This window comes from Phanerochaete carnosa (genome assembly GCF_000300595.1).
Source record: "Phanerochaete carnosa HHB-10118-sp unplaced genomic scaffold PHACAscaffold_11, whole genome shotgun sequence".
In the NCBI taxonomy this organism is placed as follows: Eukaryota; Fungi; Basidiomycota; class Agaricomycetes; order Polyporales; family Phanerochaetaceae; genus Phanerochaete; species Phanerochaete carnosa.
Window position 1 is genome coordinate 1706816 of NW_006767638.1, and position 13076 is coordinate 1719891.

The 13076-nt window shown below is 52.3% G+C and overlaps 3 protein-coding genes across 3 annotated transcripts; 1 reads left to right on the top strand and 2 right to left on the bottom strand.

Annotated features, from left to right (window-relative positions):
• Positions 1 to 320: 320 nt before the first annotated feature.
• On the bottom strand, positions 321 to 2257 carry PHACADRAFT_264349 (uncharacterized protein). Its single transcript, XM_007401033.1, has 5 exons — positions 2135 to 2257; positions 1980 to 2076; positions 1345 to 1926; positions 901 to 1296; positions 321 to 850 (listed from the first exon to the last, which is right to left on the bottom strand). Exons 1-5 carry the CDS (start codon positions 2164 to 2166, stop codon positions 404 to 406), a joined length of 1554 nt encoding a protein of 517 aa, XP_007401095.1. The 5' UTR covers positions 2167 to 2257; the 3' UTR covers positions 321 to 403.
• A 62-nt stretch (positions 2258 to 2319) lies between these two features.
• Positions 2320 to 4317, bottom strand: PHACADRAFT_153081 (uncharacterized protein). Its single transcript, XM_007401034.1, has 7 exons — positions 3867 to 4317; positions 3641 to 3810; positions 3148 to 3592; positions 2922 to 3099; positions 2747 to 2863; positions 2657 to 2698; positions 2320 to 2605 (listed from the first exon to the last, which is right to left on the bottom strand). Exons 1-7 carry the CDS (start codon positions 3966 to 3968, stop codon positions 2430 to 2432), a joined length of 1230 nt encoding a protein of 409 aa, XP_007401096.1. The 5' UTR covers positions 3969 to 4317; the 3' UTR covers positions 2320 to 2429.
• A 510-nt stretch (positions 4318 to 4827) lies between these two features.
• PHACADRAFT_130303 (uncharacterized protein) lies at positions 4828 to 7961 on the top strand. Its single transcript, XM_007401035.1, has 9 exons — positions 4828 to 4934; positions 5003 to 5055; positions 5106 to 5213; positions 5266 to 5796; positions 5848 to 6073; positions 6127 to 6318; positions 6374 to 6452; positions 6509 to 7515; positions 7575 to 7961. The coding sequence occupies exons 1-8, from the start codon at positions 4841 to 4843 to the stop codon at positions 6762 to 6764; spliced, it is 1539 nt and encodes a 512-aa protein (XP_007401097.1). The 5' UTR covers positions 4828 to 4840; the 3' UTR covers positions 6765 to 7515; positions 7575 to 7961.
• Positions 7962 to 13076: the final 5115 nt, after the last annotated feature.

The window sequence follows — 13076 nt, forward strand, 5'->3', positions numbered from 1 at the left end:
ATGCAAGGGGTAAATTTCCAAATTTCAAACTTCCTTAAGGACAACGACTAGTGTTACGCCATAAGGAAGAAGTACGGAAGGACCGCAGGTTAATGTAGCCAGAGTAAAACCTGACTTATCTGAAGGTAGTCGTCTGAGTACTATACCATACTTGAAGCCAGGATCAGCAGTCCCTTGCAACAACTAACTAATCGCGCTCGTCTCACCTGGTGATGCGAAGGAGCTTGCATTAAACACGAATAGTTCTCCTCTAAGGTGATCGTCGTGTCTAAGACGACCTAGTACCAATTCGCCAAAACACGTTGAGCTCTTTTCATCCCCGAGATTTCAATATTTCAGTCATGATATACACGTTACGCTACATAAATACTTCTATACTTCTCTTCGGTGTTTCCAACTTGATTTACTGTTCGAGCAATGCAGCAGCTTTGCGCGCGTTGGCACGCACACTCTCGACCTGAAGCTCTAGGTTCCTGATCTTTTCGCGCGCCTCCCGAAGCTCTGCCGTCAGGCGAGCGTTCTCCTCCTTGAGTGCGGCGCTCTCATTGTCGACAGGTGCGATAGAGACGGTACGCGACGGCGGCTCGACGGGGGACAGCACCAACGGCGTTCGTACTACAGGTGACGACTCAGGAGCAGGCGCGGGTGCGCTGGAAGTCCTCGTCGGGGCGGGTGTGGCCGCGGGAGCGGATGTAGGGATAGCAGAGGGAGCAGCACCGGTAGTGATGGCACCGGTGTCGAGGCTGACAAGCTTGGGTGGAGCGATCTTCCCCGAGAAAAACTCGCCCGCGGTCAGCGCAGGCTCGGATGAAGGGGCCGGAGGGTAGATATCGGCTTGGAAGGAGTCCGACTGCAGCAGAGTAAGCGACGGCACGCGGCGTATAGAGTAGCATGACTAGCCTTTCGTGGCACAATGAATGCAATGGGCTCGACGGTGTTTCCGGCGATCTTATACGCGCGAGCAATCTCGCAATCGTTGACATTGAGCGCACGGCGCGGCAAGAAACACATGCCACGCTGCGGGTCGGTCGATTTGTGTTCCGCAAGCGGGTAAAGCGTATCACTCTCGCCCTCGTACTCATAGTAGCGAATGTTGCCGTCGCCCTTGCCCGCAAGGAATAGAATGTTGTTGTCAGTCCAGAACGGCATTAGCACTCCAGCACTCTGGTCAATGGACGTCATCTTGACGTTGCTCAGACTGCCGGCGTCCCAGATGCCGACCTGGCGGTCGCTCATTTTGCTGAAACCAGTCGTTGCGATGCGGTCATGCTCGCCCATCCAGACGACTCGCGCACCCTACAATCGCTGTCAGGGCCATCACAACAAGAGTAGCATGACACGTACCTTAACACCACCATGTCCCTCAGTAATGCGAACAGCCTCTCCGCCGGCCCGTGCATCAAACAGCCTAATTTTGCGGTCTCTGCAGGTCGTGACGATGAGATTTCCAGCCGGGTTGAATGCGAAGCTCTGAATGCTATCGCCGTGTCCAGTTAAGATCGATTTTGCGCTCTCAGGGCTCCCAAGATCCCAGAGCTTGACAGTGTGTTCGCCCGTCGCGGTCGCAAGCACGTGTTCCGCGGTCGGGTGGAAGAGGATCTGGCCGACGCGGCGGGGCGTGACGTCGATGCGGGCGACGGGGTCAAAGTCGCGTGGCTCCCAACCGTCCGTGCCCCAGCCATCAAATACGGACGCGTCGACCTTCCAGATCATCGCCTTGCCATCGTCGGCCGCGCTGGCGACAACGCTGTCATTAAACGGGGACCAGTCTGTGTCGAGTACGGGCCCGGTGTGGCTCCGCGCGAGGGGGATGATGTCCGGGATCTTCGAGGGGATGCCGCTAGGAATGTTCGTAAAAGGTGAGGGTAGCGGTAGGATTGCGAACGCGCCGCCGCCAGAGGCATTCCAGTTGATACTCAGATATTGCTGAGCGGACGCGAATGAGGAATATAAGCTCGAAGCGAGGAAAAAAAACACACCCCGGATGCAGCTACAAAGTTGGTGTCCCAGGCATTATTCGTCACCTTGAGATTCTCGATGCAATACTCCTTCTTCCCCGGCTGCCCAAAGACATGGCTACCAGCGTGCGCCAAGTCAGTGGTCGTCCCTCCTTGCAAACCCGCGCGAGACTGACCGGTATTTCGATGCGCGGACAAACCGAGACATGGTGAACAACTTCTCAGCCCCAAAGGATCTGAAGATAACGAGGCAGACTCCGGGGAACGTGGTATACTGGCGAGGCGACGGTGGTGGTAGCAGTCGTACAGGCGGTTGCGGGCGCTTATCGGTGCTCAGCGCGACTCATCACTAAGATACAATCTCCCTCCTGATTATTGGATATGTCTAGAGATACAAGACTATACAAAGATATGGATGGTTGAGCATCCATCCGGTACGCTAAGACAGGTCACACGCAGTAGGAAATATGTCTATCCCCTGTAGAAGCGTGGCTTGTAGAAAGGCAGCGGCACGAGCAACGCCTGTCGAGGCTTGTTGCGCACCTCGACCACGACCTCCTTGCCTTTCTGATGCCACCCATGTTTGATGTATCCCATTGCGATGTTCTTTCCTAGTGTAGGTGAGGGCTGACCCGAGGTCACAACGCCTAGAAGAATAATGAGGATGCGATCATCACGATTGGGGACTCGCAAAGTACCTAGCTGTTCTCCGCTGGTGGGCTCGACAATCTTTGCACCCTCTGCACAATGTCAGACAAAGTCTACAATCGATATTGGATATCACTTACGCCTGGCGGGTGCACCTTCGATGACGAGGCCGATTCGTCGGCGTGGCGGGCCATCTTTCAAGTGTTGAAGAACGCCTGCAGCACCAATAAAATCAGCCTTCTCTCTACGGTCTTTACCTGAGAGTGTGTGTACATCAGCTGCAAGGCCGTGCGACGTTAGGGCTACTCGACGTACCGATAACCCAAGTCAATCCAGCCTCCACGGGGGTCGTACTCTCGTCAAGGTCCTGGCCGTACAAGCACATGCCCGCTTCAAGACGCAGACTATCACGGGCACCAAGGCCGGTCAGCCGCACAGGGTCCTGCGAGAGCAGCCTCGCAACCTCGACCGTCTGATTGGGAGGAACAGAGATCTGTGCGCAGGTCAGTACCAGATTGAGCTCGTCATACGTACAACGTACCTCAAAGCCATCCTCGCCGGTATACCCACCGCGAGCAACGTGCAGGTTGTAGCCCTCAATGGGCACAAATGCAGACTTGCCAAATGTGAGCTTCTTCAGATCATAAGGCGTGAACTTCTGAAGGTAGTTCGCCGCTTCGGGCCCCTGCAATGCCAGCAGCCCCCAGCTGTCGAGTAGTTCGAGCTCAACTTTGCCGCCCTTGGCGCGTTCGCTGGCGTTCCACTCCTCAAGCTTCTGCTGGAACCAGGGCAGGTCCCGATCCCGACGACCCGCGTTCGTAACGACATAAAAGGCGTCTTGTGCATGCTTTGTGATGACTGTGTCATCAATAATGCCGCCCTTCTCGTTCAGGAGCACGGAAAGCGTGGAGGAGTACGGCTCAAGGATAGATAGGGACGACGGGGTAAGCCATTCGAGGAACTGTGATGCGGTCGCGCCTCGGAAACTGCTTGTTGTCAACGAAACACGTGTGCTGAAGAGCTCGCGTGCTCACTTGCTCTGCATCATGTGTCCGACATCGAACAGGCCGACGCTCTCGCGGACATGGTTATGGCTCGCGACGGCACCGACAGAGCCGTACGATAGAGGCATAGAATACCCAGCGAACGGTACCATCTTAGCGTCATTCCCAACATGGAAATCGTATAGTCCGGTCTTCCTGAGCTGCACAACAATGTCAACGACTGCCTAACGTTCAACAGGAAATGCACCCGACGTACCTCGCTGGCTAAAGCAGCATACCCGCGCACTTTCAGGGCTGCTGAACGCCTCACAGCAAGGGAGCTCGCACGCGCCAGTTTAGTGATCACCGTAGTCGACATATTTGAGGGAGTGGGGTGGTGGTGGTCCTGAGCAAAGCGAAGCGGAAGGCCGACGCGACCCGGGAAGGCGCATCAGGCGCTGGTAGGATTGCATGAGGCCATCATGGTCCTTCCAGAGTCTCGACCTTGCGTATGTAGAAGCGAGTAAGCCATTACGGTAGGATGCTGCATGGGGCGGTAGTGGAAGCGTGGTTGAAAGCCGGAGCGGGAGCGTTTGACAGCGGCCAGACGCTTTGCAGACATCGGTCCTCGGATGCCTTGAGTTAAGACCATGACATGCATGACACCTCGCGCGGGACGAAGACCCACACTTCACTTCTCGTATTATATAGTGTATTGGTAAGGACACACACTCGTCTGCCTTGCTCTCGTGATGATAAACCTCTGTGCAGGCAAGGCTTCGCGGCCGGATGTACTGTTCCGCCGAAGTGTATGCAACGCATTTCTGCAGGAAGGGCCAGGAAGGGCCTCGTTCTCGCATGCTCCCGCAATTCCTAGTTCCACCGTCTCATGACGTCCGTCAGCTCTCCGTCCGGCACGTCGGCGAGCTCGTGTAACAGTGATCCACCAGCCATATGCACTTATCTACTTATCACGATACGGTCTTAGACGGAAGGAATGTTATATAGATGGCTGGCTGCACGGGGCCCCAACATCCGCCGCGGTCGCGTTCCCAACATGAACATCATGAAGATTCTGTTGATATTCGCCCTATACACGTTCAGCAGCTTGGTTTCCGCGTCCCGGAAGCGGCCGCAAGAGCGGTTTGCACCAGTCAAGAGAGGGGAGACGGTGCAGAATGACCCGCTGTTCATAGAAGTACGTCGACTTTGTCTGTAGCTTGATGACCTCCTTCGCTAACCTTACCTCAGATGCCGCTAGACCACTTTGGCGGTGCTCCAGGCACCTTCAAGAATAGGTATTGGGTTAACGCGTCGTACTACGAACTTGGGGGTCCGGTCTTTTGTATGCAGATCGCATTTTATCTGCGTATAGTGGCTGTCATGCTGACATACTGGTCTTGTCGGATGCAGTTTTTGATTCTGGCGAACAAAATGCAGAACCACTGTTATCATACTACTTGCAGGTACGTTCGTTCAGAAGAAATCGTATCAGTCAGAATCCAACATAGTGTAGGAATACCACGGTCTCTCAGCAACGATGCGACTTGCAAAGCGATACAATGGAGTGGCAGTTCTTTGGGAGCACAGGTTCTACGGCGACTCGCTTCCCTTTCCGGTGAATGTGCGCTTTTGAGCTTTGTTGCGCTGTAACGAAGTCTGACGGTCTGCTACAGGACAATACGACCACCGAACAATGGCAGTTCCTCACGACAGAGCAAGCACTTGAGGACGTCGTCTACTTCGCTGACCGCTTCACTCTTCCATCCTCCACACAGTCACAGAATCCTTCTGTCAATTTCAGCTCTGCGGCGCTCCACCCCTCCCTCACACCCTGGGTTTGGATCGGTGGCTCGTACCCTGGCGTCCGCGGCGCGCTTCTCCGCGTGCGCAATCCGGCGACATTCTTTGCCGTCTGGGCATCATCTGCGCCCGTCCAAGCGCAGGTAGACATGGCATCTTACTACAAGGCTGCTGAACGCAGCCTGACACGTAACTGTTCTGCAGACTGGGTCGCGGTCACGAAGTATGTTGATGCCACTCTCGCGAACGGCACCGACGCGGAGCAGATACTCTTGAAGCAACGTCTCTTGGGTGCTAGGGCAAGCAGTCCGACGAAGAACGTGACGGTTAGTTTGGCCACTGCGGCAAATACCAGCGATGTTTCTGCAGCCGGTGTTCTCATGGATCCACTGGATTTCTACCAGGTACGATCAAGGCTCCTTCTTGCATCGAAGCACTCACCCATGGTACTGTAGTACTATGGTTTTAATGCGTCACTCCTCCCTTTCTGCAACATCCTTGAGACGCACAACTTCATCGTAGACGCTCAGGAGTTTGGGCTGGCAGCGGCAGATAGCATCGAGGTCGCCCTCGACTCATTCCTCACCGGGCTCGTACAAATAAATTACGATGAGATACCAGGTGACCCAGACGATCCAGTCGCAGATCTCTCGTGGATGTGGCAGTACTGCTCGGAGTATGGTGAGCGGTTCACTGATTGATGTGCTCTTCATGCGTTAATCGCTGCATCCTAGGATTCTACCAGCGCGGCGACCCGAATAACCCGCTCTCTATTGAGACATCGTTCCTTTCCCTAGAGCTCTTCCAGCAGGAGTGCAACAACACCTTCGGCAGTGGACTTCCACCGTCACCACAGGTCGAGCATGTTAACAAGTATGGCGGATGGGATATGAGCCCATCGAACGTGCTGTTCACAATGGGTGAATGTAAGCGTCTTTCTTCTGCACGATGATCATCGGCTGAACGCATGACGACTCACAGTTGACCCGTGGCGAACGATGGGACTCGCTTCCATCGAAGATAACTCTCCACACCGCCTTCCAAGTGTTGTAGTGCCGCGGTATGCATCTCCCTGACGTTCGCCATTGCCGACATGCTGACTATGCCGCCGCACAGATGCAATGAAGCTCCGGCGTACCCGTCCTTCTTTGGTCTCACGCATGCGAACATGGTTCATGTCTCAGACCTGCGCGTGTTGCTCACACCCGACTCGAACCATAGCGACTTCCGAACTGTTGGGTTCTACAGTCCGGTGTCACAAGAGCCCTTCTACTCTGGACTCGCGCTGTTCGAGCTCGCGCTCGACGAATGGCTGCCGTGTTTTGGAGCAGATAAAACGATCCAAAGCGTGCTCATGGACAGGCGCTTCTAAGCCGGGTATATTCTACGGTGGGAGGCATACAGGATATATAGTGTATAACTTAGGACTGGTCCGCCCGCGCATTAGCCTGATGGGCCCACAATAGACAGCGTCCAAGCCCGCTTGAGCTGCTCGTGTTCGTCGCGCAACGTGTCGAGGGATTGCTGTAGTAAAGAATTCTCTGCGCTGAGTCGCTCGACCTTCCGGGATAGTTCGCCTGCCTGCTTCGCCGTCGCCTTCTGCCGGTAATAGTCGTCGCGCACACGCCAAAGTACGTGCAGAAGCTCTTCTGCTTTCTTCGTGTGCGCTTCTGCGCTCGCGCGATATTTGTCACGCTGCGCACGGACGTTGTCGTTCTGTGCACGGAGATTCTCGTTCTCGTTCTTTAGCTCGTCGTAGTCCCTTGTGAGCGTTTGCAAGTTCTGACGGAGGTGCTCGATCTGCCGCTCCGCGTCGTGTGTGTGCTTCGTTGGGCTTTCTCTCTCTGCGGCAGCATCCTGTGCCTTCTGCAACGCCAAAGCCTGCGCGCCGGCCATCCCCTTGAGCCCGTAGTACTCCTCGCGGACTTTCCACAGCACACGCTCGAGTTCATCAGCCTTCTTCAAGTACTCCTGCGAAGAACGTTGTAATTTTGCGTTCTCATCTTGTATTCTCGCATTTTCGTCACGCAGAACCGTCGCAGACGAGACGGCTTGTTCTGTAATGCGCTCGAGGCTACTAACGAGTGTGGAGAGGTTCGAGATAGCAATGAATACATTAAGATCTGCTGCACATCATTGTTTGTAAGAGTCGTGGCATAAGCTCCACTGCAGATAGACGCACCCAATGCCTGAGATTGAACCTCCTCCGTACGAACTCGCTTCAAAACACGACTCGCAGACCAAATATCCACTTCTTCAACCAGCCCATGCTTTTTAGATCCCTCACCCTGACCCTCCTGCACAGCTGGCGACACTATTCTGGAGGCTTCCTCGTCCAGTCCCTCCTCCATTTTCAGCTCCCGCTCAACCTCCTGCAACATCTCTTCTTCGCTGGTGGTATCCTGATCCGTTGATGCAGCCGATACCGAAACGTCCTTTGAGCTAGACGCCGCAGGAACAGATGTGTCGGTAGAGCAGTACTCGCACATTGGGGTGGGATATTGGGGGGGAGAGAGAAGGAATAGATATGCCGCAGAGACAGTGGAGAGCGGAGAACGGGGAGATGGGAGGGCGCCAGCTTGCCGCGCCTTTGTGGCACGGTGTTCGCCGATGCGGCACATCCGGAAACGTGAGATCCTTACAGCTACTGAAGAATCATGGAGCTAGACAGATAGCTAAACCAGACTTTCTGGATTTAAATTCCATTTATACGAGTCGAATCAACTGCCGACGCATTGCATTCCCAGATGCCATAGGCGCCCTGAGGCCGCGCACGATGAGTCCTGCTCAGACGCAGATAACGAACTTCGTTATCTGCGCAGTGTTGTGCTAGTTAATGACTAGTTAGTACCTAGTTAAATAGTCACTGACTTTACTGAATGACTTAACTAATGACTGTAACCGGGCGGTTCTCGGGTCCTGATCTCGGAAAATGCCCCCGTCCAATCCAGAAAGTCCAGGAATTTGACGCTCTGTGCCAATGTCTGTGCCCCGGCGTCTCTGTGATTAGACTGCACCTAGCCCAATTGTTACTATATATGGCATATCACCTTGCCCGCCCGCCATTACTTGATTTGGTATACATACCGACAGCCTGCCGGCTGTCAATCTGAGCCCTTTGCCATGGAGCTCTCTGACCTTGTTGTTCAACCCATGCCCAAAGTCCTCGGTGATCCACTTTGCATTCAGCTTGTAGAGCATGTTGCTCAATGAGTCAATGTGGTGTCCTACTGACTGTCTGGCCTTTGCTGTTGTTTGTGATGATAGCTAGTGTTGCCATGGCTCGATTACTTAGCTGCTAGCCGTTACAGTCAAGCCACACAGCAGCCAAGCTATATGAAGGTCCTTGTCAGACAAAATCCTGTGTTTTGGGTAGTGATACAGTGCCAGTGGTTTCGAAGGGCAGATACCGGCAGATTGTGGCAGAAACGGCACACCGACGCTTAGTCTCTGTGGATTACATCAGCCAAACCACCCAAATGTAGACGCGGCTGGGCGGAAATGGGCAGACAGGCCCAGAATTTTTCAATACTGACGACCCGACAGGCAGCCACAGTCTGCTGGGCACTCCTAGGTTAAATTGTACACTGTAAGCTTAGATGCAGCTCCAGAAAGTGATGGAAAATTGGAGACTTTTCGGGCTTTCATGCATGGTGGGCCACGACGCTTTATGATCGCCAGGTGAATATAAAGCGTCGTGGCCCAACTACATGGCCACTTCAGCTGGTCATGCTCTCAGGCCATGGACACTCAACTCCTCCCTTCGTTGCCTGAGGGCAAAGAATGCTCTGGATTCCCTACCGACACATCCTCTGAGTGCTCAGTTGGATGCGTTCAGTTTGTCTGCCACGACAGTAATGGCGGCCGGCTTGTAAAGGTAAGTATTATACCTTGTGCATCAAGTGCCAATCTACAATATATATCTCTTCCAGATAACCCATGATGCCAACATGCCCTGCACCTTCTGTGGCCATCCATGGTGGGCTCATAGATCCAATGAGCGCTGTACTTTGTACATTATCCCTTTCTCCCAGCCCTATCTTGTCCTCTGATGGCACACCGGCAGTACTGGGACCACAAGTAGTGGTTTATCTCAGCCTTTGTATCCCCAATCTCAAGTTTTGGACATGGACAACAGCCTCACCGCAACCAATCCTTTTGTTATGCGCAGCTTGACCAGTGCAGGCCTTGGTAGTCAGCCGCTAGCCAGAGAAGCACCTGTGTACATTAATAAATATTGGCAGTCATCATAGTTCTTTGCGCTCTGCACTTAGCACTATTTGGCCAGGCTTTGTGAGCCCAATCCATGCTTTTCGTGGCGCAATCGACTCTGCACAAGAGGGAGTATTGACAGTCAGTCAAGAACGAGCCAGACATGCTCAGCAGAGCCTTCCTCAGCACAATCAGCAGGTTTTCAACTCATCTCAACTGGCTAGCAGCCCTGGTCAACCAAGAACAGCCTTTCCTTCGGCTACTAGGCCTCTGGCTGGTCATGTGCAGGTGTCTCCAGATAAAGACTTTATGGTCGCCTTTCTTCCATTCCTGGTACATCTTCTGTCTAACCTTCAGTACATGTTAAACTAACCAATGCCATGCACACCAGCCTGGCTCTTGGAATCACAATTACCTGTTCCCTAGCTTGCGTCTCACCGTCAGAGACACTTGTCTCACTCTCAATGCTCTCAGTAGCCACAGCCTGCACTTCAAAGTTTCGCTTCCTCATGTTGGTGTCATCTGGCAGCAGTTGTTGTCCTAAGTAGAGCGTGCCCTTCGTGCAGCTCGATACTCTACAGCTTCTTCAAACACGGTTCCATTGGAGTTTGATGAAGCTCCCTTCTACATTATGCAGCCATCTCATTGTAAGACCGAGAAGGTCCCTCCTCGCCGGAAGATCAAAGTCAAGTCTCTTACTGGTGGGCAGATCACAGTGGCAGCCTTTGTGAAGCTTAGTCAGCTGTTTCGCCATTCTAACAAGTCTTTGAACGACCTTTCTCTGATCTGGCTCGGTGTGTTTGACTTTCCTCCTGCTTTGCTGCTTCGTCATTATTGAACATCTATAATTCCATTAGCTCCTCGCACTGGCCCTCTCCTTCATGATCTGCTTGATGTCAGCGGTACCTCTGACCTCGAGCATGATAACCTACTGCATGCATGCTTCTCTTAGAGGTTCATCCTAACTGAACTCAAGGAAGTATTTGATGTCTCCCATGATCCTATCACTTGCTCTCCCAGATGTTCAAGCTCTCTGAATAACGATGTTGATGATGTGAGTGCCTGTTCCTCTGCTCTATTTCTCTCCTGTGCTCACGAGCATTAGGCCATAGAGTTGGGTCCTCTTGCTGGATCACAGCTTACACATACCACTACCCTGGCAATGGCCACTTCTGGAGTATGCGTCTCATCTGGTCTGATCTTTGGCAGTTCGTCTAATGACTTTACAGTCTGTTCTTACAAGCACAGCCATTACACGGTCAAGGCCGGAGTCTCGCTTGGATTCTCAGGCTGATGAAAATATCTGCCCTCGTACATGGCCGAGAGTGTGTTTCTACACTCTATTGTGGTTACTGCTATATCTGACCTTGCATATTCCCTTGCAGATCGCTTTTGAAACGATTCCCACTATAGCTCAGACTTCTGGAGTCGTGGGCAACGGACTTGGTAGCCTTCAAAACCCTGAGCAGGCTATACATGTGAATCAGCCTTACGTCTTTTGATCTGTCCTTGGATGCTTATACCTTGTTTTAGACACTTCGTCCTTGTACAGAGCAGCTTCGCAGTGCCCAGCTTGCCCTCTCTTCGCTCCATGATGTGCATGCCCAAGGGTGTTACTTGCTCAAACATCCCACTCACAGCCCTTCTTCGGAATGCTCCTGCATTTCGCAGCTTTGTCTTGCTTAGGCAACCATCTGAGGCAGACCTTCATGCCCCTTCCTCTGACGTACTCAGCTCTGGAGCAGAAGTTGAGCAGTCTGTATTTCATTCTGCTGTTCGACAGATGACCAGCAATTCTGCGTACTGGCAGTCAGTTGGCTCTTTCAAGACTCTGATCTTCAGCAGTAACTCTACAGACGTGGACAACGACCGATGCGCCTGGTGGAAGGCCTACAGAGCCTTCTGTGCCCTCTACATCTTTGTCCACCATGCAGCACCCCACTCTGTTTCTCTGTTTATCATCCTTGCTCTGATCTAGGTTAGGATGGGGGGAGCGAGACCGAGCGACGTGTTGTGTGTGTCAGGTAGGTCGGAGGTCCTCGCAGTGGTGAACTGCACAGGAGACTTTCGTTGACACTCATCAGCGTTCTACCGGAAGTACTTATACCTTGCTGGCTGGACCCTGGTTACCGGGACACCAGCCACCCGCTGACGTGGCCCCAGAGGGACACGGAAGCAAGAAAATAATGCAATTGGCCGTTGGGCTTCTTTGCCCGCGCACGAGACCTCGGTCTCAGCGAAGAAGCATCGGCTGTGGAGTTAGAAGACTCGGGCATACCATATAGGGATTACCGCAAGACCGTATTGATCCGACATACCGGCTAGTCAGTTAGCCGGTGATGCCATCTTTTTATGACGTCATGCCACGTGATGGATCTAGAACATCGGTGACCGCCGTGATGCGCCGTGAGGCGCATCACCCGACAAAAGCTGACAGTCGTGGGGCGAAATGATCCGCCATCACCGCCTGCCGCCATCAGCGCATCATTGATGCACCAACAGACGCCGGCTTTCAAGGCGCCCAGTGGCGCCTATCTAGGTCACGTGACTTAGACGCCTCCTATATGGAAGTTAGTCTACTCCGTTACATTCTACTCTTCTTTTGGACGGGGGTTGGTGGTTAAAATGTGGGTTGTGTGATGAAAAATCTGCAAGCACTGTGAAAAGAGTAAAATGCACTCTGGAGAGCACTTTCACATGTAAATACTGTCAAATGACAATATTCAGTGGCCAACAAGACACACAGTTCAGTTACAAATGTTTCACTGCATATGGAGCAAGTCAATATGACAATGTTACAACTAGAATGAGTTATCCAAATGCTGGCCAGATGTTTAATTTGTAAGCCTGGCCAGCATTTATATATATCTGTTAGCTAGGCTAATGCCTATGTAAATGAGCTGGTTCTGACAGGCATTTAAATATGTATTTTAGCCAGGCCAATATTTGTATACACTTGCTAAGCTTAGTTAGCATTTACATACATGTATTAGCTTGAAAGTGTATATATCAAACTAATTGGCATTTAAATGTTTAGCCAGCATATACATATGTCTGACCAGTAGCTCACATGCACCTATTGACCTGGCCAACATTTGAAATATATTTGTCAGTCTGGCCAGAGTTTATGTACATTCATTGACTTGGCCAGAGTTTATATACATTCATTGGCTGGGCCAGAGTTTATGTACATCCATTGGTCTGGCCAGCAGATATGTTATGTTTGTTAGTTTGGCCAGTGTTCATATACATTTGTTGGTCTGGCCAGAGTTTATATACATTTATTGGCCTGGCCAGCAGATATACATATTTGTTAGTTTGGCCAGTGTTCATATACATTTGTTGCTCTGGCCAGCATAAATGTATGCTTGTTAGTCTGGCCAGTATCTGTGTACATTCATTGTTCTGGCCGGCATATATGTATGTTTGTTAGTCTGGCCAACATTTATGCATGTTTGTTAGTCTGGCCAGT